Raw genomic sequence first — 26,188 nt, 5'->3', positions numbered from 1 at the left:
ATAATGCAGATTTAAAAAATGGCAGACTTGATGCTTAAGAAATGGAAGTCGTTCAGCCTTTTTTATTTTCTGTTGACTGTCAAAACTGATATTTTGCATCCCTAAAGCAATAGAACCAAATCATAAAAGACCTGCTGCTCATTCCTTGCAATTTATCCATTTCTCCTAAAGAAATGGGGAGAGTGTGATTAAAATTATGCCTTCAGAAGATTTTTTTTAAGATATCTCTATTCAGTCAGGATCTAAGAAATGTTTTGTTGCTTGTTTTGGTTTTTTACTTTATCTTTTGCATTGAGTTTATGCAGTCTTTAGTACTCAAGTGTTTAATAGCTAGTTCACATCCTGGAAGAAGCCAGCCACTGTAACCTAGTATGAGAAAAAGAGTGAATTAGCTCTTGCTGTGTTGGATGTTACTTGGATTAGGATAATTTAGCTCACCTAGCAGCAGTTACATGCTTGCTTTTGCAGCTGCAAGCAAAGAAGCTACCGAAAGCAAGGAGTACTGGGAGAGGAGTCTTGGAGCTGGACACTTAGATATTATCTCAGCTATTTAATCATCTAGACTCCAGTTATGTAGCATTCTGCTCAGCATTAATCAGTGTAAAAAGATAATGTTTGTCAGGCAGGCTTCCCAGTCATGCCCTGCTGTTAGGTGTCTGTTTTGTTATGGATAAACTGCTTTACATAACAGATTAGAGTCAAGGACACTTCACACTCAGGCTGCTTCCAGCATTGGTGTTTTCTTTGAAATGGCACAGTGGCTGGGGCAGCTCTGGGATAGCAGCATTCATTTACTAAATGGCTGCCTTTTGGTGCTGGCTCCTGGAATTTTGCTGTTGTAGAAAGCAGAATCTCAGATTTGCAAAAGCACCAAGTAAGATGGGCCAAGTCAGGCATGTGTGCCACTGAGAGGCAAGAGGTGCCTTCACCAGGCTGCTCCTGTTTCTTAGTGAAAGCAGGGGAGTACATTATTCATACCAAGCACCACTGTGCATGGCACTGGGCACCATCTTCCTGTTCTCAGGCTGCCCTCAGAAGAATGGCCTCTTCCTCTCAGACAACAGTTAAAGTGGGCTTTGCTTCTGTATGCTTGGGATTTTTTTCTAGTTTAGCAAATTAAATTAAAATTTGCTCTTGGTTGATTACTGTAGATAGAAGGATAGGATATTTCTAGAGAAAAGCCTGGTGGTTTGCAAGAATGTAATTTTTGTTTAACTGTGTCCATTATTAATCCAGTTCTGTTTATCTCTGTGGGGAAAAAAAATGTTCTAAGTTAAAGTCTTTCTCTTTATTAATTCCTCCCATTTCAATCCCAAGACAAAGCCTAAGCAAGTCCAGGATATAGCTAGACATTCTTCATGATAACTTTACCTTAACATAAACTTGACTGAAGGAAAGACATGTTGCAGCAGCCCCTGACACTGAGTTTTTTGGCCCAGCAGTTACCAAGAGGGGCATGCATGGCATTCCTGGCCAGCTATCTCATTGCATCTCTTGTATTCCACACCAGCAGGGACGCTGCACTTCCCTTTTCCAAGCAGGCAAAGTTGTGCTTCAGCTCTGAAGGTGCTGAGGTAGAAGCTTGTATGGTCATGTTGGTGCTTCCATGGGAAGGGAGGCAGTCTCTGAAGGAGGGAGGCTGTGGCAGGTTGGAATCCAGCCCTGGGGAGGGTGAGGAGCTGGGCTGAGTTAGGGCTCTCAGGGCTGCAGTGGAAGGCAGCTCCTGGTGCTGAGAAACACCACTGCAGGAGACAGACGTGAGGAGTGCCTGGAGGGTGGGAGGGCTGTGCAGCACACGCTTCATTAAACACACAAAATCACCTGTCAGCCAGGGCTTTCTCTGCTGGGGAGACTTTTTTAGTGTCTAATAAGATGCGCTGTGCTGTATCTTAATGCACGACTGGCATCTTTGATGGAATTTTATTTATCCTTTGACATTAAAATAGTGAGAGTTATCTGCCCATATTATTTTAATTTCGTTCATTTTACTTTGTTTTCTAAAAATTATGTTTAGGCCTCTGCTTAGAAATAATAGCATCTGCTAAAGAATACTCTGCTTTAAAAAAATTATGAAAGTAAAATGTAAGTTATAGTTCAACTTCAGTGAACATGACAGAAGTATGTTACATTTAGTGTTCTGTTGACTATGCTAAGGGTCCTATTATGTTCACCAGATTTATCTTTCTGAAAGCCTCTAGTGATCAGCATATAGAATAGGCTGAACATAGTTGCTTAGTTCATATTTATTTCTTTTTAATGCCAGAAGGCTATTATCTAGTACTAATACATGGTGTTGAGAGCTTCAGTTGTTTTTCTGATTGCTGTGGTCCTCCAAATAGGGAATTTTGCAGAGGACAAGTTAATCCCTCATAATGAAATCATACCATGAAATGGTTCATACTAATCAGGATTTCTTTTGCTTTAAAGCACATGACATAGTTGTAATCATTGCTGTTTCAGTTACAGGTATTTTGGAGAATAAAAATGAATTTTATGTCATATGAGTTCTTTGCACTTAATTGGCAAGAATATAGAAAGTGTGATTAACTTCAGGTTCTTTTATAAAAAGATCTACACATGCAAATATTTTCAGCTGCGGGATGATAAAATTGCATTTTCTTGGGCAGTGAATATCGTATGCATAGTGTTGCTGTATGATTACGCTGAAGCTATTAAATATGTACATTATTTTCACAGACCCAACAGAGAAGGTGACTATTCAAGTGCTGCCACAAAGTAGTACCATTAAAGAGGGCGATAACATCACTCTGAAGTGCTCAGGAAATGGCAATCCTCCCCCACAGGAGTTCCTGTTTTACATTCCAGTAAGTCCTGCCTTGCTGTCGCTGCCTAGTGAAATATTCTGTATCATTCCTTCCTGCAGACATTGCTACATGTCAGTGTCTACCGTGGTTTTGTAACAAATGAAGAAAGGAATTCCATGCAACAAACGCAGAATTATATATTGACCATTATATCACACTCTGAGAACACCTCACCTCAGTTGCCAAAATATTTTTGAAAAAACTCTCCTTCCCCCCAGCCCACCCAAATTTTGCAGGAGTTTAGACCTACTAAAAATTACAAGGTTTTATTTCCCATTATCAGGTATTTTATTAAACTGTTTTGATTACAGCAGTTTGGCATCTTAAAGAAGACCATCTCATCTGGTGTCATAACACAGATCCAGCAGTGAAAGTACAGCAAATTAATTCAGCTATTTTTTGGACTTTCACAGATTAATCTTTGTGCAATTTGTTTTCTTCAGTTAATTGTTTGGTGGCTTAACAACACAAAAAATAATGTGTATGACAGCACAGAAGAACAAATCTGTAAAATGCTTAAGACACAGACTGAGAAAAATAAAGGCTTTGTTACCATTAATCTTCTTAGTACTGGTGAAATCCACAGACAGATGTGGCTTTATATTCTAAGACTCCTGGTCCTTGTTCCCATGTCCTGCTTCCCACTCCTGTTTTATATGCCTTATTTGTTCCTGCTGCAGCTCTGAGCAGAGCTGCTCTTGCGAGTAGTCAAAAGAAGTGGTGTCCTTTCAGATATTTCAAACCCAGCATGTCACCCTCTGAACATAATCATCACTACTCTGGACTCCTGGCATGTTTGAATTGTTGGAGAGAGCAAGGGAGCTAGGAGCTGAAGTCCTTATCTCAGAACAGCCATTTAGATTCAGTGAGTCATCCTAGAAAGTCACTAAATGCCAGTGAAAAAGTGTCTGGTATCTCTCCTTGCTCTGCTATCACAGTGAGTGAGCTAAACACCCGAGTTTGTCTTATCTGTGGGCTCCCTGCTGCCTGATACTGGTCTTTCCTCTCAAGGAGAGTTGCAGTGGGTGATCTCTTTGAAAGGCTCACAGGTATTATAAATCTCTTTCTGGGTTCAGAGATAGGAATTAGGGTATCATTCTATGCTTGTTTCAAAGCTGATCTAAGTCAGTAATCAGGGGGAAATTGGGGAACTGGACAGCCATAAAGCAGCATTTGCTGGCTAATTCAAAACACCAGTGTGCTTGTGCTGTTCAAAAACATGCAATGCAGTACAATTCAGTTTGTGATTTATCCTAAGCTGAATATATCAGAACCAGACTTAGAAACACAATTTTTTTTGTTGTTTTGATTTCTGCAATACTTGTTAGTAGACTGTTTTTTTTTGGCTAAACTTTTAAATTTTGTATTGTAACATCCTCTTAAAATGAGTTAGTCATTCAATTAAAAGAGTAAGCTCTTGATTGTAGCTGTTTTTTAAAATAATGCTATCATGCAGGAAGTAAATGTTACTTTAACTAATAGGTAATTACATTTCAATGATGCCATGTCTATACGTGCTTTGGCGTATTTCACCATCCTTATAATTTAAAAAAATCCTCAACAAAAATTAGTGGGTTTAGCAGGCCCATGTACAGTAAATGTATTGTTTTCCACCTACAGGGAGAAACAGAAGGTATAAGAAGCTCAGATACTTACCTAATGACAGATGTGAGACGAAATGCAACAGGAGAATACAAGTGCTCTCTGACTGACAAAAGCATGATGGACTCGACCACCATCACTGTGCACTGTAAGTAATTGCATTTTGCACTCCTAGGTAGGATTCAAACTGATCTTGGACCTCCTGGGATGGTTTCTCTGCTTTGTGTATGCAGCTTAGTGCAGTTACCTACAGGTGAAGTGTTGGTTTGAAAGTGTGTCCAGTCATTTCTATTTATTCTAATATATTTCTGTTTGAAAATCTTGACTTTCTCAATTCATTGACTGGATCATTTCACTTCCCATAACTTTGGATAGTGTTTGGTTCTATTACACCATCACATATGGTGAGAATTTTGTTATTTTATCTTTTGCTCATGCGAACATATATAGGGCAAATTACTTTCTTCCAGCTGTGCCTTAGGATGTAGACAAACATGGAAACTAATCCACAGGAATATCACTGAAGGTCATTCTTCATAGTTAAGTTCCCATTCCCTTAATGAGGTTAATGTGTAAGGAGCCTAGAAAAGTAACTTAGGAAGTTCACATAGGAAAGGTTGGGTTTTTTTACTTTTTCCAGCATCATGAGAGCTACAGAGCTCAGTAAATTTTCTTTAGCTGGATACTGTTTAGTCACACTATCAGCAACACTTCGAAAGCAGCCATTGAACTGGTTGAACCGTTGAAGCAGTAGCTGCTTTTGACCTCTTTATGCAGAAGTCAAGAGCAAGAACTCTCTCAAATTCTGCTATACTATCACAGGCTGTTAAATAGAACTCACGCCAGGGGTAGAAGTTTTCCCCTAAAATCATTGATTGTCTGTAGTCTTCACAGTATCAACAGTAGTTGACAGGTTCAGAGGGAGCTGAAGGATAATGAAGTTTAAAGGCTTCCACTGTAGTTATATTTTACATTAAAACAAACTTCATGTTTCTATACTTGGTTTTGAATTTTTTTTTTCATGGAAGAGGTACAATACATGCATAATATATTGGTGATTATTGATTAATTATACTACACATGATTAATTACGCTATTATATTTAATGAATATTTTGCCTTTAATAAAATCATCCATTGTTACCCTACCCACCTCTTCTGTATGCCAAGAGTTGGGCATGTAAAACCTGAAAAGGTCTCTGTGCTGCTGCCTCTTCACTGCTGGATAGCAAACGTTCCTTTGCTCTGGTATAACCAACCCTTTGATTTTTCTCCAAGTCTATTGCATGTCTACTTTTACTTTCATAAATAATTACTCTAAAAAATGGCTTTCTCAGCTCAAAGTTATTTTTAACAAGCCTATTTTCCTGTGTCTTCCATTTTGTCTGCATATTCAAAGAGCTTTGCTATGCCAGAGAAACATGTAATTTCTAGACATGAATCTTCCCAGTGCTGGCAGCTAATACAGCTACTCAGAACTCAGAGCTGCACTCCAGTACCCTACTACTTCACTTGACTTAGAGTTAATTTTTTTTCCAAAATACCTCTATCTGCAATAAAGCCTTTTTTCTAAATGAGGTGCAGTGGCCTAGAGTAGTTCTGTAATTCCTGAATGTCTAGACCATGCACCATCCTTAAGGTACTTCATTGTCTTTTCTGATGCTGGTCTGAAGCATTTCTGCAGTTTGTCCTTCAGATACGACTTACTAATGCTTATCAACTCCTACCTTTTCTCCCTCTTTTGTTCTATTGCTCACCTTTTATATGGATGAATATTCCTCTCTGTGGTGGCACACTAAAAAAAACTTGGTTAGGAGTCAGGGCTTTTCATTTCTTCACATCCAATCTCAGCATTTTAGATTTTTTTATTTTCTTCTTAAAAAACACAACCACAAGCACTACAAAAAGCAGGCAATAGAATATTAATTAAAATCCTTTTAAGATAATTAATTAATTAATTTTAATATTTAAATTAATTTAAAATTAATTTAAATTAGAGAAACTGTTTCTAGTAATTTGTTACATTTCAACTGTAGTGTCTTTTCCCAAACCAATTTTATTAAGCATTATAATGGCACTGATTTATTTTGGTGTCTATGTAGGGAAAGTTTCTTGCTGGTATCAAAATACATTATTATGCCATAATCCTTAAATATTTTTTGTAGATAATACCAAGCTCCATTTTTCCAAGTTGACTGTAAATTATGAGACTTACAGAATGCTGAAAATTGACATTGAAGCATCAGAGTTACCCGTAATGCTTAGGGAAATTATTTATGAAGGAAATCGAGGGGGGATGAAAGATTCCCTGCCTTATCCATGGAACATAAAGGACAGACTGTACAACCTGAGCTCTTGGCCTTCAGAGCAGGATCTGTGCAGCCAGGTCCCAATTTAAAGTCCAGCAGAACTGAGTGCTCATGGCTGGCATGATTTGTCCCTCTACAGAGGCAGCAACAGAGCAGGATTGATGTTGTGGATTTGTGGTTTTTCACAGAGGTTGTAAATTCTCTGCCAGCTCTGTTTCTTCAGTGAGTTTGCCCAGGGTCAGATGAGCAAAACTGGCAGGCAGGGGACCAGGGCAAAAGCTGTTTACAGCCACTTACAGAGGTGTAGAAGCACACCCTGGGTAAGGCAAAGAAAGCACCCAGCAGAAGAGGACAAGTATTTCTTCCCTCAGCTATAAAGAAGCAACTTTCAACCCACAGTGCCATTTCATTATCTGTTGCTGTGGGGATTTGGTCTAGCTTGGTCTAGTGTTGGTATTCCTGGCCATGGCAGAGGGGTTGGAAGCCGAGGATCTTCTAGGTCTCTTCCAGCCCAAGCATTCCATGATTCTGTAATTGTTTCTGTACATAAAACCTAGTGTGGAATAAGTAGGTCTGTGGAACTTCCTCTTTGTGATGCTTTCCTTTCTGCTAAAATGTGTTCTGCAAGCCATCCAGTAAATTTAAGGTCTTAGGAGTATAGCATTTGTATTTCTTTATAGATATTTTTATAGCCTTGTCTTGACTTGTCTTTCAGTAAAGCCATTGAAAATACAGGGGAAGTCACCTTTTGAATGTTGCATGGAAAAATCTATTCTCAAGATACTAGGAGAAGTTTCCAGTTGTCGGCTAGTTTATTTATGGAGTTTAGACAACAAACAAGTGCCTGCATAGTTTTCCCAAATGCAGCACAGTATTCCATCAGAGGCCTCCTTTAAATGCTGGGAGTGTGTCCTAGATGTGCCACAGCTTCCAAACGGAAATGTGTGCTCCAGTCTTGCCGGCTTTAATTCCATACCTCTCTCGCATGATGTGGTGATACGTGCAGAATGCACTGTTTGTCTCTTCCCTGCCCTACTTGGTATGCAAAGACAGCACTGAAATCAATGCAAGACTTCAAATGAGACCACATTAAGAGCTAGCATATACTGAAAATGGTGCCTGATGAGGAGCTTGTTTCTGAAGAACATTTCAAAGCCAAACATGAAATGTACAGAAAATTCTCTCGGAAAAGTTTTTCTTGCAATGGAGACAACAATTTGGTTTTGATAATCTTCTATATGCAAGAAAATGTTTTCTCCTCATACTTCTGTACCAAAGTGAGATTATTTATTAAGTAGAGAGGTTAAGATAACTACATCACATTACTTTGTGGACCTTACAGATAAACTGGCAGAAAATTAAGCTAAATCAAGTTGTTCACATAGAGCTTCTAGAGGGGATCCTATGTTAAACAGTTGCTTAATTCTGTCTTGCCTTGTAAGTCATATAAACACTGCTCTGAAATATGTAGCCCATCTCATGCCCTCTACATTTTCCTGAACTGCTATAGCAACCAAGACCAGTGTGGGAGGGATTGTAGTCCCAGTTGCACCACACAAAGGGGCCAGCAGGGCACAGTCAGTCTACCCTGCAGGAAAACTGGGCTGAAGGATTGCTCTGGGCTCAGTGTCAGTCTTGTCTGAGATGAAGGCAAAAACTTCCATGAATTTTTGCTTCCTATGGGAAATATAAGAGGAATGCCTTCTGAATGGCCTTTGGTGATCTCTTAGGTTTGAGGTTCTATCTTACTTCAAAGAACAAAAGGTTTAAGTACGTATCAAAAGGTTTAAGTACATGTAGAATGAAATTCTTGAGGGGAAAAAAATAATAGCTTTTTCTTCAACCACCCTCTGCCCTGATGGAATGTGTTTTAGAAGAAACACATCCCATACACTATCGAAATCTATGTACTGCTCACTGGAGGAGTCTTGTTATTTTATTTCTTTTTTTTTTTTTCTTCTGGAAGCCACAGGAGAATAGTTGGATTCCATTTACTGGTTTCAGGAGGGAGGATAGGAAATCCCCATAGGAATACAGAAACAAGATGCCATTTTATCTCAAGATTTTTGACTCATTCACAGATGAAAGTACAGTTCTTGTGACCTCTCAGAAAAGACATTGGGCTTGTAACACAGATAATAATGCTGCAGACCCATAGTACAGGCTGAGCCCTAGTTGTTCCCTCAAGTTCCACCTTTAATTACGATGGTGTTCCCAGGGCAACCACTGAATGAAGCCAGTAGTGAAGTTCACTGTTTTGTTAAGGAAAACTCACTTTCCTCCACTGTTATTTTTGTCTCGAGTTTTTTTTAAGCTCTGCTTAAAAGCCAAAAGGAGGCTTTGCAGCCCCTTTCCAGCAAGTACTATATTTGAGATGAAGTCATGTGTGCTTTTGACTGCATGTGTTTGTGTGTGTGCGCACATCTGTGATAGTCATTCAATCAGGCAGCTTGGCTTGCAAGCAAGGCACTGTCAGAGGGGAAGCAAAATAAAGATTGGCAAACTCTGCTTTTCTTTCACTGTAGGATTAATTTATTTTTTTTTAAATGACCAGCCCACCAAATCCTTAAACAAGAAAAATCCAGAGCAATGTCTCCTGATGTTTCTGTTACTGGCTTTCACCCTGCCTTGTGTCAAACACAGCTGTCCCTGACTGCAGTTTCCCTTGAGCTTAAATATGTCAGGCAGAGCTTGGACTCTTTTTCGAGGTACACAAAAGTGGCATTTTAAGTCACAAATAAGAACAAATAAAGGGCTTCATGTGCAGTTCCCCAACCCTGTAATTTAGACTTCTCACCCCTTCAATCAGTATCATGTCTCATACACCCTCTTTGACCTTCTTCATCCCCTTCATATTCTGAGGGTGAAAATCCTCTAGTTTTATCACACCAAAGAAAGGCACACCTTAACCCTTGCTATTCTCTGCACAATTATTATGTAGGATAGCCTGTCCCCACCTGCACTAGTCCTCCCCTGAAGATGCATTTCTACCTGGCCCATAGTAAGCTACCCTCACAGCATTCCGTGCATCCCTTTCTGAGATGCACGTACTGTTATGTGAAGTACTTCTTCAGCTTCTTCTGCCTACTCTGTCATTCTTTCAGCAGAACAAGGTGGAAAAAAGTATCCATTTGTCTAGTGATTAGTGAGGTTTTGCTTTTCCTTTTAGCCTATAATTACAGCAAAAATATGAATGTTCTGCAATGCCTGTTTTTAGAAAAATTCTCTCATCTCCCTTCCTTGTAAAATTGACTTGAATTTTATTGAAGAAATGAAATCTTGAATTTAATGAGTGCAATTAGTCACATTTTCTTTTCTTGATAAGCCTCTGAAATGGGCCAGGCTTTCTGAGATTAACTTTTTACAAATGTTCTTTCTATCCCAGATCTGGATTTGCAGCTTACTCCTAGTGGAGAAGTCACAAAACAGATTGGAGAGGCCCTGCCTGTGTCATGCACAATTTCTTCTAGTAGAAATGCAACTGTGTTTTGGATAAAGGTCAGTAATTCATCTATTTCACACTCCATCTGGGTGTTCACCTCTTTATGTTATTGCTGCTACTTCAGTGTTTTGGAAGGAAGGAAGGAAGTTGTTCATTGAGCTTTTTAAAGAATATTGTTAAAATGGGTCTTACGCATGTGGTTAAAATGAGATCTACTCACATTGATGACTGAAAATCAGTTACTGTAATTATCAGCTCAGCTTCCAAATGGAGAGAATTAAGGCATATTGTAACACAAATACAACTTCTATGAAATGGTCTATACAAGGCCCTTTGAGAATAAGGTTATTCTAAGAAGAAAAGCCCATTTAGCGTAATTTTGGTACATTTTTTCAGAGGTTTGCTTGGTCTTGGTTCTGATAAACATAACAAAAGGGCAAGAGTTGAAAGGTTAGATGGTGAAAAATGTAGCTATTGAAGAGGTGGCTTTATACAAAACCTGTAGTGCTTGAAACTTATAGTAATGAAGCTTAATGGTTGTTTATGAGCATATATTGATCTCATAAGCCTGGCCTAGAGGAGAGTTACTTGTGTCTCAAATGTTTTATCACTCATGGTCTTGTCCAACCTACTAGAAAAGCTCAGAGCTAATAACTGATCCCATCTGTGCTCTTGATTTAAAAGCAAAATTGTTCAAGAAGAAAGGAGATGGCTTCTATAAATCTCCATCAGTTTCCACTTTTCATGTTGTATATTCAAATGTACTTATTAATGGGGAAACAGCTTAAAAAAGTGAGGCTCTAATTTTCCAAAGCATGTGAAAACTTGTGTTGATAGTAGTTATTAAGGGGTTAATTTATTGTAAGTCCATCTCTGTCATTTCTAACTCCTGACTTTATCAGGACAATACCAGAATGCAAACAAGTCCATCATTTTCAAGTCTTCAGTATCAAGATGCTGGAAACTATGTCTGTGAAACTACTCTACAGGAGGTCGAAGGACTGAGGAAAAGACAGACACTTAAACTTATTGTGGAAGGTAAGCAAGCAGATGGTTACAATTATTAATTGTTAATTTTAAATAAAATGGTTAACTGTTATATTGTTCTTGTAGGAAAACCTCAAATCAAAATGACCAAGAAAACCAACATAAATAAAATGTCTAAGACAATTATCTGCCATGTGGAAGGTTTCCCCAAGCCAGCAGTGCAGTGGACAGTTACGGGCAGTGGAAGCATCCTAAATAAAGCAAGTATCTTTCTTATTACTTTATTCACCAAAAACTACTGTATAGGAAGTGCAAATTAAAATCAAGGAACATTTTTGAGGTAGTGAGATTGAAGAAAAGTCTTTTTTGTTTATGTAGGAGAAGGTTAAGTGGTAGCTGTAGCTACCACGTACTTACATGGATGATTTTTTTTTATGATAAAGCCTTTTTGAATAGAACAGGTGGTAGCAAAGGAGATTCACTGGCTACAAGCTGAAGCTGGAAGGAAAAAGAAAAGGTTACAAATGAAATATGCATTTTTTAATTGAAGGTACTTAGTCATTTTATCTGGGTAATGTGCTGATTTTGCCATTGCATAAAGAATTTGCAAATAATGATGGAACTGTAGAACTTACTTTAGAAAGCAAATGGGCACTTGATGTAGGCATTAACTGAGTGAAATGTAATGAAATTTGACATCTGTGAATCAGAAATTACATTCATTATAGTTCCTTATGTGCTTTCCAGCTTTTATCCTAATATTTGTGGTTGTTTTTGTATGGTTATACCGGTTGTTTCTCACTGGAAACAGAACGATTATGCATTCATCCTGAGGGATAAACAAGAAGAACTCCTATATATAGCAGGGAAAATACCTGGAAAATATGCAAACTGAAGTATTTTTATATGGATTACCAAATCCCATGAAAAGCATTGCCAGATTTTGCCTTAGCAGGAGAAATAAATGAGACCTCTCCACAGTCAGTGGCTGGAAGGAGAATGTAGAGTGCTCCTGGAGATTCCATTACATTTCATTAGGTTTTGCTTTGAGCTACAGAAATTATGTGTAGCTGACAAAATTGGTCCATTTACTTGCAGGTATAGGACAGGAATTGTCTTGAAGCTATATAAATGATTGCAAATAATTTTCTCTAGGTGTTGCATTAATCCAAGAATGATGTGTAGCAAATTTAAGGAACAACACATTGATATTACAGTACAGATACTGTAGGTGCTACTAGACACATGTAGCTTGGCAAAATAATGCTTGGTGGGGAAATAGTGTGGAAAGCTGGAAACTGGAAAACTTGGAACAATTATTCCCCTTAGAGTGACATAAATGAGAAACAGCAAGATGGAAAAAATTATACCTTAGAAGTTTGAAATTTTAAGAATTTTTTCACTTGGAATATTTTTTTAAGTACTTGAACTAAAAGCAAATACAGAATGTTGTTAATTTTTCAGAAAAAAACTTTTTTATCATTGGTCTTACAGCGCACACTATGCTATCTATAACTGGATATTTTGGCTTTTTCTTTCAAATATTCACATTATCATTTAATAAAACAATGTAGTATTTCTCTTGCTATTGTTTGGAAAACTGAAATATTAGTTGAAAGTTATTTCCCTCTGACCATTTTCACTGTGTAATACAAGTGATGCGTGTATTGTTCTTTGTGTTTTTAAATGATACTAATCTTCATTTTTCACCTTTTCAGACAGAGGAGACAAAATATGTTAATGGGAAATTTTCCAGTAAAATTGTAATTGCTCCTGAGGAAAATGTAACTTTAACTTGCATTGCAGAAAATGAGCTAGAAAGGACTGTGACCTCCATGAACGTCTCTGCTAGTGAGTGTCCTCTAAAGATAATTTCTTTAAAGTTACAGTTTCTCATAAAGTACCCATACATCACACTCAAATGAAGAGTAGGACTGCATAGTAATGTTAACGCTAAGATATTTAACCTTTTTGTCTTAAGTCAAGCAATTGTAAATCCACTCTGGATCAGTAGTACATAAAATTTATTGATAGCTTTCTACAATAAGCCACTTAGTCTTCATGACTTTCTTGGCTAGCTACAAAAGTAAACAATATTACAAAATAATAGTACAACATAATAGTATAAAATACTGCAAAGTATTCACTTCACTTACTAGACAGAGATATTTATTTATTACAAAATTAACAATATCTCTTAGTCCCTAAATTACAGTTTATTGGTATGACTTGACTCACAATAGAAATCAGCCATACTGGGCTTCAATAATATATCATGATGAAAGGTAGTGAGAAGCTATGGAAAGGTAGGACAGAAATTCTCAGTCAGAAATATTTCTGACTTGAATATTACAGGTTTAGAGTAAGATTCTTCTAATGTATATAGTATAATTACAAAGGAAAGGCTTCTATTTAAAGATGGGATTAAATATCTTGCTTGGAAAACACTGTTGCAGTTTCTGTTATTGCTGTAGATAGGTAATTGAAGGTGATTTTTAGGTCTGTGTTGTCTTTAATTCAATTTTAACATTTTTCATTTCAGTAAGTATTCCAGAATATGACGAGCCAGAGGACAGAGGTGGTATGTATGGTTTCCTCTCTCTTTTTTTATTCCTTTTTTTAACTTTCTAATCCCTTTTTCTGTTTCTGGTGAAAATTCCTTAGAAATGTTGCAATGCTTTACTTTATCATAGGTCATCTCATTAACTTTTCTTCTTTGCTTCAGATGACAATAGTGAAAAGGTTAATGACCAGGCAAAGCTAATAGTGGGAATTGTGGTCGGTCTTCTGCTGGTTGCTCTGATTGCAGGTGTTGTCTACTGGCTCTATGTGAAGAAATCAAAGTAAGAATTTTTTGAAAATTTTATACTAAGCTGGAAAAAGAACAGTGATACAAAGAGATGTATGTTTACTTGTTTTCCTTCCTTGACAGCATTCCAGCTTTCTGGAGTGGGGAAAAGCTGTTACAGTAGGTGCACTTGATAGCAAAAGGAAACTTGGTACCTCTGATTGGCTTGTCCTAATGCTTAATGGGACTCATCTCCTGGAGGTGGGGTTCTGAGATTTTCATAGATCATAGTAGTAATGAGGTCCTGTTTCCTGACAGCCAAGTCTGTGCTGACTCTTGCATCTAAATATAGTACTTAATTGTGGAACTTGATGTGTGGAAGTCTGTCTGGCTGTACTGCTGCTAGAAACTGCCTTCATTTAGAAATTGGCTACCTTGTTTCCTTTGAAAATGGAATAACACACAGAATAAGACTCAACCATCTCAGGGAGAGGAGAGATCCTTACTTGTTTCTTTGAGGTTTCTGAAATAAAATTGGTAAAAATAGATCTTCTGTTGCTGAAAAAAATCTAGAAGCTCTCATCCCAGTCCAGGTTTTATACATCATAGGCATAGAACAGCATTTTTCATTTTCAACTTTCTTCCTTGTCACAGAGGCTCACTTCTGAAAATAGTAGGGAAGGTGTCAAGAAGTGACCATTTTGCTCTATCCTTTTGAGGCTGGCTATTACTGTGTGCCCCATTTGTTCTTGCCCCCATACCTTTATCTCCAGGGAGAGCTGAGGGCAGTCAGAAGCAGCCTTGCTGTCTGACAGCTCTCACAGCTGCTCCTGAGCAGGAGAGGTTAAGTGGCTGCTCCAATCAGTACAGGTGTAAAAGCAGTCCTAAAGTTCAGTTGATTTTAGTATGATCTTCCATTAAAATTGAACCAAATGAAACCTAAAATATACTAGTGGGATTTTACTGTGAACAAATGTGTTTTCACTGATGTGAAAGTACAACAAGGAATTCTCCATCTGCTAAGAAATGCTCTTTTTTTGGATAATATATAAAGACTTTGGCTCAACCATAACTGATCAGGTTTTTGAAGTTTTCCAAATATAGAATTGTTATAAATTACCCATGCACAGAACCACACTTGGATACTATAAGGTTTTTTTTGTTTGTTTTTTTTTCCCAAAGCTTATGCTTTTTTTTGTAAAATATTAAAAGTAACAACATAGTGCTCTTCCTCCCCCACTTTGCTACTGTTGCAATAATGTCTAAGATAACTTTGTCATTCCTTTTCGAATGTGTGAATGTGGAGTCATGAACCTGTGGTACATTGCTTTGGGTTTCTTTGGATGAGGTGGTTTGAGGGCAGAGAAGGTAAAATATCTCTTCTTGCACCACTGAGTAGTGTGGGGAGAGCTGACAGGAATCATAGAATATAGCGTGAGATGATATTATGAATTACAACAATTTTTTCTGTTTCAAAGACAGGATATGGCATAATCTAAATGGACACCAATTCTTTTCCTCATGCTCAGCTTCTCTTCCTAAAGCTTAGAGGAAAAATTAGACCTAGAATTGATTAGACAGGTTCACTGGAAACAAAAATGCCTTTATAGTTAAACAATAGTCTCTGTATTTGACACATGGTTGCTGGCTTGCAAACCCCTTAATTGATGTATCATCATTGACAATCTCCTGTTCTCTGTATATTTTTAAATTGATCTGTTGCTATCCTCCCTGTTTTCTGCACACTATATTTGCAGGAGCAAGCAGAATGTCAGTACCTATTCTGACAAAGTTTTCTTTATGAATCATAGCCTAGCAATCAAAGTAGACCTTGCAAAAAGCAACTTACACCTCTGGACAGAACCCCCCCATCTCCATCCAGGCCAGCAGGTAGCAGTTATCTTTTGAACCCACCCTTGACCAGTAACTCACCTAATCTCTATCCCCAAAGTGACGCCAAAGGAAAGTCTGAGAAGGCAGCAGCACAGAACTTTCCAAGTCTGCCGAGGCAAGAAAAACATTACTTTTTTTGTTATTGGTGTTGTGGTTTGTATAATCTTCTATTGTCTTGTCATCCACACTAAGTAGGAATTATACTTGTAGCCTTGGAGTATATTCACAATAAATCACTTGTACAGTTACTCACTGCCCCAGCTTCACTTGATGGAAAAGCTGATTATTGCCACATATTCTTTTCAGTGTGAATATTATCCCATAAATCAGAGACTCATCTGTATTCCACATCCTGCATTCAGCCTCCTCTTGAATAAAGAGTTGAGGCTACCTACCCCAGCATGCCTTGTTTCTCCTTCATCTGAGCAGAAGGCCAAACAGTTGTTCTCTGCAGATTTCTCCTTTTTCCAAAAAGGATGTTGTAAACTAATCTATACTGAAGAGAATATAACTCAGCACTTTAGAATATTTGTAAATTTTTTGTGTCAAGCGTCAGTTAAGAGATTGCAGGACACCCACGTTAGGCAAATGCTTTGTATATGAAATTTTCACCTTGCCAGAAAAAGCTGAGGTACAGCAGAAATTAAAGATTCAGAAAGAAAATAGTGCACTCAACACCCTGTCCCCTGCTCTCTAGTCATGGAAGTTGGCTTGTAGTTGGACCTTGGCCCCATTTTTTTCCCTGTAGTTGGGAGGTGCCCAAATCTCAAGTCACATAAGGCTAGATCAACACTAAACTGGTTCAACATCCAGTGAACATCATTTCTGCTGAGCCAGCTGAATCACAGCAGCAGTCTTAAAGTTGTTCACACTCAGAGCACATTGAACTCTTAGAATGTTTTTTAGGTCACAGTAATGACAAAGGTTATTGGCATCTCTGAAAGTGAACACTTGAAACTTAAAAGTTCTGCTTTTCTGATACTTCATATCAAACAAGCATATGAGTCAGATGTAGTGGGCCAAAGATGTAAGAAACTCACTATGTTTTAACAAGACTCAGCATTTGTATTGGTTTTCACTCAGTTCCCTTTCAGAGAAAAGACATAGTTACCAAATATCTCTGAAAGTGTCAGCTCATAATGCAAATCTAATACAAAAGTGACACAAATTAAAAACAGTCACCCATTTCTTGATGACTGGAATATTTTTCTAATATCTCTGTGGTTTTCCTACTGATGGACATTTAAAAATAATTGGAGGAAGTGGAAAGCAAGATTGGAGTAAATAAGGAGGTTGCAGCCAGTCCAGATTGGGATGTATAAAACCATTTGCTCCTAGAAAATCATCTGCAACAGTGCTGTTGAGTGTAGCTTTAAGGAAATTCATGGCCCTTGGTTTAGCACCCAGAACTACACAGATGTGTATATCTTACCTGTCATTACCACAAGGTTGGGTAACAAGGACAAACAGCACTGCACACTTTCTTCCTTAAATAGTGTTGAGGGCAAGGCCTAGACTTGTGAGATTAAAAGAGATCAGAAATTAAAACCATACAGCAATTTTTGGATCACCTATATGTAGTCTGTATTTACACTGCAGCTGGCAGAACAATTATCATGGAAAATGGTCTTCATATTACAAACAATGTTATGAACAGTATCTGAACAAGATCCATGAAAATAGTGGCCTCACAGCACACACACTCCAAAGAATGCTAAAAATCTCACTTTGGTACTACTTACAGAGAGATTTTGATTAGGATTCCCTGAGGATAATGATTTTCCTGAAGAGCAAGCATAGATAAATATTAAATACGAGTAATAATTTTAGTAAGAGCTCAGAATGATCCATGATTTACAAATTAGTTTAAAGGGGAAAAAAAAAAAGAAGAGTGAGTAAGCTCATATTTATACAACCAACTTCTCACTCTTCAGAACAACACTATCAAAGGTGTGGGCTTTTTTTGTGGAGCTGTAGATAATAACAGTGTGATAGTGCTCCAGGTCTGGGTAAAGTGAGCTGTCTTCCCTTTTGGACAAATCCTTGGGACTATTTCTATATGTTCAGACTCCATTACCCAGCTACTCAAATATTACGAGGAAGTCGATCTTGAGTTGCAGATGGAGCAAGCTGGCAGGAGTTAATGTACAGAAAAAGTGCATTAAAAGGAACAACTGCTGTTGAATGTTAAGCTGGACAAGGACCACTTGTCCTGTGCCTGAAGTCACCTCAGAAAGTGATGGAACCCATGTTTTGAGACATTTCTGTTACAAACCCAAGCACGTCTGTCGAGCCCTGGGACTGGTGCCGTGCCAGGGGCTGCTGCTCCTCTGCTGTTGGCAAAGCCCTGCCTGGGGACCACACCTCCAAGCAAAATAACTCCTGCCTCTCTTAATGACACTGTTTAGATAGCACTAAAAAAGGCTGCAGCGTTGTTTGTGCTGAGGTGGTAATTCTGCCTTGGTAATAGCATTTGGGGAACAAAAAAACAGGTCAGCAGGATCACTGAACCATCATAAATAAATGGCTGCATTTCAGTCTCAGGCATTGAGAATCGAAATCCATCTGATTGTCAGACATGAAAAACTGCTGCTGCTCTCGTTTCAAGCAAGTGGTTTGTAACATCCTCCTAAAGAGTTCTGGAGCACCTGCCTCTTTCAAAGTTAGTGTTGCCCTTTAAGTCTCCCATTTTTGCCCAGTGTGGCTTTAGGGAAATAAAGGTGACATTTGATTTGACTGAATTTAAATTAAAATAGATTACTTTAAAAATCAGAACCTGATCTCATTGCAGGATCTCCTGATGTTAGTCATTGAATGCTTTTAACCTAATCAAAGACGAGACAGTTCTCTCTGCTGTTAAGAGTCAGGTCATATGAGATTCAGTCTGATTTGGGCACTGTAAAACTGGTGACAAGAGGCCAAAAAAAAGGATCCCAGTGAGCCATGCCAGTAGTCTATCCAGTCTCCAAGAGCAGACATTAGCAGTTATATGAGGACAGATGTGCATGGTACTGCTTTCTCACATCCAACTCACTTCAGCTCAGGTAATTGCCTGAGTCCAGATTCTTTCAGCTTTTCATCTCTTCCCCTATTGTCTCCGATTTTGTGAGACTTATTTATGGAAAAGACTCATTAGCCACGTGAACAAGCCAAATTATCTGCTCAACCTAAACTAAACATGTTTTAAATTATAAACTTTTTTAGTTTTCAAGGGATTTTTTGAGGGGTTGTTTCTTTTTTGTTAGGAATAAAGAGATTTGTGAAAGGTTATTGAGCCCACAGAAGGTCAGTCCCTACCAAAGCATTGAATTTTCTTCTTCATTGCATTTCATATCCTTCCCTTTTATTCATGTCATGTGTTTCAGGTTTTGAATACCAGGAAAAATAGAGTGTTACTGTGCAATAGAAATTTACCACTGTAGAACAAGTTACTTTGTAATACTATCTCAGCACTTTTAAAATTAAATTTGCCGGTAATGAAGAGGAGCTCAGATCTTTGCAGTAAATGGGCTTTCAGCATGATACCTTCCTGTCAGTCACACAGATATAACAGAGGCACCCTAAACCAACAGCAAAAGATAATGCAGCTTTAAAATATTAAACCTTGCGGCCCCTCAGGAAATGACCTCGTCTAAAACTGAAAAGATTTCAGAGGGGTCCCTTTCAGTGCAGCCTGTGGGATTTGGGATCCAGAATCCCATCCTCCCCACGGTGGAGAGCAGCATTTCAGTATCGCTCCCAGAGCTGGGGAGGGGTTAGGTGCATGTGCGCTGCCCCAGGAGCTTTTCAGAGCCAAGAACGAAGCTTCGCTGCCCCAGCAGCGCTGCTCAGGGTCCTTAGCCCAGGGCAGGAGTGGGTGCAGCCTTTGCTCAGATGGAGGATGTGCTCGGGAGCGCCCCTCCAGCAACAATCCCGCTCCGCTCCGTGCGTTCCTGCATGGTGTCAGCGTGACGTGTCCCACTGCCCAGCCTGTGTCTTCATTGTACTCTGCGAGTCAGCGTCACTCCGGGTCTGTGCCCTGAAGCAAGGGTGAGCATATGCACCAGTCTGTCACAGCAGACCATACTTTTCTGTAGGGGAAGCAAATTATCTGCCGAGAAAATACGGATACGATAATCTGCTTTGACACAAGGGATTTACTTTGTCCCACTCAAACATATTTGCCCATTTACATTTTAAAAACTGGGGCCTTCAAAATGTTATCACAGCACTGCAGGAATCTTTCACCTTGGCAGACAGTGAGGCTTCTCACAGATTAAATGAATGGCATAGTGGTTTTATTGTGCTAAGCTAAACTAAGCACTTAACTCATTAATTCATCGCCACTACTTGCATTAAGACCTGCTATTTTAAATGAGGCATACCTCCTTTTTCCCCCCCCTCAAACGTTTACACAATCTCATCTTTACCCAAAGCTTGTCAGTCATAGCTAACACAGACCTACAAGTGAGAGTTAGATTTTTTTTTCAGTGGTGCCAGAATTTTCATGAATTTCTTCACATTTGAAGAGCTTCCGTTTGGCACGGGCTCTGAAGTCATTTACTACAAATACACAAAAGATTGCTGTGTTGATCAAGATATTTCAGCCACACTTGTAACGCTTTAGTATGCCTTAAAGCAGACTCGTGTTTATTGAAACAAGCTGCACAGTTACTTTGTCAAGAAACATGGATCTCCACAACTGGTTTAACCTTACTAAATGTCTGCTAGCTCAGAATAATTCTGAATTCCTCAAGAGGTAGATCAACACACAGAGTCCTGCTGTAATATTTCCTGTGGTACTCACAGCAGTGGGAGATCTGGTGTCACTGGTCTATTTACAGACATATGCAAACCTGTTGCTCTGCTCAGAACAGAACTGTCAAAATTTTCTGTTCACTGTGAGGGGAGGAGGCAGTGTCATTAATATGAGTATGGAACAAAATGCTGTAGACATGCAAAAAAATGACCTTTCTTTACATTGTAGGACAGCATCAAAACATGTAGACAAAGATCTTGGAAATATAGAAGAAAACAAAAAACTAGAGGAAAACAATCATAAATCTGAAACTTAAGAGAAAATGTGTCAGTCATCATTCCAGGTAAGCGTTTCATATTGCAGCATTAAAATCTCTTTGTCCACCATTTCTCTCTGGTGATCAAAGCTCTAGCTTGGTCTGGTGCTCACCTTCCAGAGGTGAGGCAGTGGGGTCATTTTGTGGTGTAGTTTTAAGACAGACAGACTCAAGCTTTTGGCCAGTTAAGAATTCAGAGATTCATATACAAATATAAAAAGAAGTCTGACATTCAGGCTTTATTTTAATGCATGTGCTTGAAGAAATGAAAATACAAATTTTATACTGTACCACAGTTCGTGTGTATGTATGTGTTTATATGAAGAGTATGTTTAGATAGAGTTCAGAAGATTTCAAGTTATGATTTGAAATATTTACAGGAACTTCTTCCCTTACTGAAAGCAACAGTTTCCAAGTCCTTGGTCACTTTTTCCATCATTAATGTAAAGTCATGAAACTTCCTTCCCTTAGAAAAAAACAATTCTCTTAGTCTAGATTTCACACACCTGTACTATGATCAGTTTTATCCTGGAAAGAGACACTGTGTGTCTCTTCACATTAGTAATAGGTTTGAAAGTTTCCCCCACTGGGATCTGTATGAAGTAAACTGTTTACAAATGGTCTGGCCGATGCCCAAGCTCTGTGGGGAATTGCAGGAGCACTGCAGAGCACCAAGAGCACCACCCTGTGCTCACACATACATACACCACTGCTGCACCTCTCCTCCTAGTACCCAAAGGAGGGGTCAGACCATTTTTCTGGCCAGTTTAGGTCATTTAAAATTAACACTGTGTTAATACAAGAGTCTGGAAACAGCTAACCATAGAGGTTTGTTGAGTTAGTCATCAAATAGTCTTAAAAATGAGAGTATTACATATTCAGGGTTGCTTGCATTGTAAGCTCCTTCACAGGAAAGCTGTAGACAGCCCTGATTTTCAGTGATCTTAAGTAAATAGCACTGGATACCTTCTTGAGGTAGCAGGGGTTTAAAGCATATGGAATTATATGGTATTATGATATTTCATATTTATATAACAAGGTTTCTTCTTTAAATGAATGCATCTGTCAATAATTTCAATATGTCCGTATTGTCTGAAATTTTCTAATGCAAGCCACAAGTTTTGTGTTAAGTATTTAGAATGTAATGGATTATACAGAGCAATTACATAGTGTATAAAGAGATGCAGCATTGCTGTAGGCACTTTACCAACAATATCACTGTTTTACTAGTTTGGCAAAGGGAATTGGGAATACCAAAATGCTGTCCTAGGAAGGATTTAAAGATGGAAAACAAGTCAGTTTGGATTTTGAAAAAGTTGCAGTGTAAACACCCCGTGTGCCTTTGGTGCCATCTTCTACTCTGTATTCCTTCAGATCAGTAGATCTGCATAACTGAAATGAACATAAATCCATTACTTACCAGATAAACATACTGGATTTGCTGTGAGCAGTACTGCAACAGTGATTCTTGTCATGAAAGAAAGTGTTTACTTTACTGAGCTGCAGAAGAAAGTACTTTTCATGTAGCTGTTTATTTACAGCATAGATACTGAGTAGTTATGATGGTTAACATATTTTAAAATATTTAACTGTCTTTATCTTTCATATTTTCAGAGAATACATATAGACCAATTGAAGCATGAACGTGGATTGTATTTAAACATATACAAAGAAGTGACAGCTATTCATGGTTCAAGTATTAAGCAGATCATACTACCAGGTTTTCAAAGGATTTTAGACACAATTATCTCAAGCTAAAAAAACCCCACAAACTAATTTTGGCAACAGCCATGATAATAGGTCACCATGTTGTGTTCTGTTTGAAATATTTTTTTGTAAATGTCTGCACTGAAGATTTCTTTTTGTTTGCCTTTATGTAAATTTTTTACGTAGCTATTTTTATACACTGTAAGGCTTTGTTCTGGGAGTTGCTGTTAATCTGATGTATAGTGTAATGGTTTTATTTCAATTGTTTTTATGACACCCTTTGAGCAGGTACATGTCTGATTCTGGTTGTAATCAGTGAAGCCTCTGCTTTGTAGCAAGTACCTAGAGTGTAAGATTGTCTTAAAGAAAATGTCAAACTCCTTTTTCATTCTTTGAAATCATGGTAAAGCAGAAGGGTGACAGCTGTGACAAGAATACACTAAATTGTTAATGAAAGTGAACATTTAAAAAACCATGCAAAGCTAAACAAGCTAGAAGGGGAATAAAGAGTTTCCCCGAAGAAGTCTGTAGACATAGTAAGGAACACTATGAAAAATTCCTAGCCTACATACAGCTGGTGGCTAAAAAATCCTTTTCTTCTAGAGCAAGACATGCATTTTATTGATGGTTATCAGTCGTCTTTCATGTTAGCATTAGGATAAGGAACTGGAATTCTGGATTAGTTTTGATTCCTTTATGTTATTCGCTGCCTTAAAGTACTGTACCTTTTCTTCTTTTCAGAGAGATACCAGTCAGAATTGGAAACTTTTTTTAAAAAGTGGTCATATCAAAGCTGCATTTTTTTCCCACAAAAATAGAATATATATATATATATATTTTTTGTGTGTTTTTGTTAACTATGCTACAGATATTGAATGCACCTTGAGATAATTTTAGTGTTTTTAACTGGTACCTAATTTATCAAACAGTACATATAATTGTAACAATGAAATGTCTATGTATCTTTAGTTACATTCAAGTTTGTAACTTTATAAACATGTTTTTTGCTTGAGGGAATTTTTAGAATGGTACTTGATAAGAAAAGGTTTTAGGGTGAATGGCCAATAGAAAGTTGTACTTAAGGGAGATAAGTTTCATCTTATCTGGGAAGTTAGTTACTGGAAGCAGGTAACAGGCAGCTTTGATGGAGAGGAACAGTAGAAGTAAGCAGAACATCAGGTTTCCATTTACAAATATCCAGGGAAAAAGTAAGTTTTTATAGACTGGTAGGCAAAAATAAATAAATAAATAAAAGAAAAAGATGGACGTTAGGAAATGTATTTTGCCACTTTTGCATTATTTAGGGGGCAGAAAACACTGTTACTTGTAAATTTGTAAAATGTTAAATGTCTGGGCAGTAGTGACTGATGTCTTAATAAAAGCTTCCTGTAGTGCATTGGCATGGATTAAATACATAAGATGTCCTATAAACTCTATGCTGTATAAAATATTAGAGGGAAATCCTGTTATATGCCTCTAAACTTTAATTTGTTACTGTTTTATTTGGCAAAAAGAAAAAAAATTATAATCTTGGTCAATATTTAAACCAAAGTAAAATGGGGGAAAAACCAAAGTAATTTGTTTTGCATGGCTAAGCCATTCTGTTATCTCTGTAAATATTGTGATTTTTTTCTTTTTAGAATTTTGTTAAAAAAATTCTAAAATTTTTAAACACCTGTTTTTCGAAAATAAAACGTGAACACACAAAAAGTTACTTTATATATAAATATATCTTTTTCTTTTGGTGCAAGAACACTGCCAAGTGATACACTTGTTTTGTAAAAGTAAAAACAAATTCAGTGGGCATGACTCTGAACGGGAAACATTGTACCAGAGTCCTGTGAAGGAGTGTGCATCTACTGCCTCTCTTTGTTTATATCACTACAAATAGTTCTTAAATACAGAGAGGAATCTTCCAAAGATAGGGAAAACTTCAAAGGGAAAGCATAGGGAAGGGCTGAAAATTTTCATACCACTGTCAGGGGAATATAGGGCAAACGAGAAGAAAACAAAGTCCTTCAACTTTCACAGCTACAGAAAAAGGAATATAAACAACTCCTCGCCTTTTGGGATTCTGCTTGATCTCCTATGCACTTTAAATCATCAATCCAAGGAGCTGGGTTTTTCACTGCTCCGAGTTCACTATAGGCAAGTTTCAAGAACCAAGAGTGCAAAAGAATTAATGTTTCTATCCATGCCTAAACAACAATAAAACTGAAGTATGTCTTCACTGGCTTGTGTGAAATCTCAGTTTACAAGAACACACGTGAGCCCGAGGGAAGGTGCACACCCAGAGCTCGAGCTGCTGCCTGTGGTCCTGCAAATACACCCCTGTGGAGTCTGGCTCCCAGGAAAGGTCATGGGGTGATGGATGTGGGCTTGTGGGGCTTCTCCTGGCCCACAGCACCTGGGGAGCACAAGCACTTTCTCAGCACAAGCTGGTGCACAAAGCCTTGCCAAAGCTCATCGTGCAGGTCTCTGCTTGGGACCTGGACAAATAATTACCCTAGCAGTGAACTTGGGGGGACCCTGTTCAAATCTGAGCAAGGACACCACAAGAGTTGAACCTCAGTTTACTACACACAGGAAGAAAAACAAATCCCTGCTCACAAATGGTTTAAAGCATGACAGGAGGCAATAGAGGAGAGCCCATCCTCTTGCTTTACAGTCAGGAAATAATGTAATTAGTGGTGTCTGTTCATGGCTGTGCAGGAAACTGCCACTGAGCTTGGAACAACCAGGGGGTTTCACTGCATGCTGCAAAGGCACTATCCTGCCAAAATATGGGCTTCCCAAGCAACTCCGGGAGTCCTCTGAAGCAATAATGTCAAAGCTATAGCTGTGCTGCAGTGGATATGAGCTACAGAAACGTGATAATGGTGTGGCCACAAGATGAGATTTTCTGGAAAGAAAGAAAAAAAAATAATTGGGGTCAGCACTATAAAAGGAAAAGCATCAGGGACATTTTGTACTGGTTCTGAGTACTACAGACCACCCTCTGCTGGAGGGCTTTACTGCACCTCCTGCTGCTGTGCTGCTGGGGCTGGCTCAGAGCCCAAGCAAGGGACAGCACTGACCCAGCTGCTGGCCAGGGGAACAAACCATCCACACCTCATTGTCTGGGTGTTTTCCAGGATTTGCCAGCATCAACCCAGACGGTTTAGGCAATATGTTACAACTTTTTCTGGACACAGGGTTTTCATCCTGTCATGCCTTGGAAAAAATACACAAATAAGTAACTCTAAATTCTATATTGTTCATTATTTGAACATTACGAGAGACTAGTGTGAGTTTTATCTATACTGGTACCAGGCCACAAAGACATACAAAGAATCAATAAATCTAAATTTGTTGTCCTTTTTTTAGTGATAAATTTTGCCAGGGAATATCCGATATTCACCTAATAGCCTCAGCTGCTGGCTGTTGCAGTTAAATCTGATTTACTCCTAGTACCACATGTAGCTGGATATCTTCCTGTTGACTTCATATTTAGACAGCCATATGTCTGTAATTATCTCAGCTAAGATTAAGCAGTGACATATGAAATGAGATCATGACCTCCTGTGTCAACCACATCTGTGC

The 26,188-nt window shown here is 38.3% G+C and overlaps 1 protein-coding gene across 5 annotated transcripts in view; it reads left to right on the top strand.

Moving 5' to 3' along the window:
• ALCAM (activated leukocyte cell adhesion molecule) overlaps positions 1-24,836 on the top strand; it is a 115,335-nt gene extending 90,499 nt beyond the window's left edge. For 3 of the 5 annotated variants that reach the window (XM_071433505.1, XM_071433503.1, XM_071433507.1), the window contains exons 7-17: positions 2,698-2,825; positions 4,446-4,575; positions 10,121-10,233; positions 11,080-11,215; positions 11,291-11,424; positions 12,883-13,015; positions 13,707-13,745; positions 13,890-14,007; positions 15,904-15,960; positions 20,812-20,926; positions 22,514-24,836. In XM_071433505.1, coding sequence (XP_071289606.1) covers positions 2,698-2,825; positions 4,446-4,575; positions 10,121-10,233; positions 11,080-11,215; positions 11,291-11,424; positions 12,883-13,015; positions 13,707-13,745; positions 13,890-14,007; positions 15,904-15,960; positions 20,812-20,899 — 1,076 coding nt within the window. In that variant the 3' untranslated portion in view covers positions 20,900-20,926; positions 22,514-24,836. Of the gene's footprint in view, positions 1-2,697; positions 2,826-4,445; positions 4,576-10,120; positions 10,234-11,079; positions 11,216-11,290; positions 11,429-12,882; positions 13,016-13,706; positions 13,746-13,889; positions 14,008-15,903; positions 15,961-20,811; positions 20,927-22,513 lie in introns of all 5 variants that reach the window. The other 2 variants (XM_071433504.1, XM_071433506.1) reach the window with 2 other exon arrangements.
• Positions 24,837-26,188: the final 1,352 nt, after the last annotated feature.

The sequence above is a fragment of the Agelaius tricolor genome, unplaced genomic scaffold, assembly GCF_023055355.1.
Source record: "Agelaius tricolor isolate 1412-34295 unplaced genomic scaffold, bAgeTri1.0.p SCAF_9, whole genome shotgun sequence".
NCBI classification, from domain to species: domain Eukaryota; kingdom Metazoa; phylum Chordata; class Aves; order Passeriformes; family Icteridae; genus Agelaius; species Agelaius tricolor.
This window is presented reverse-complemented; position numbering and strand designations above follow the sequence as displayed.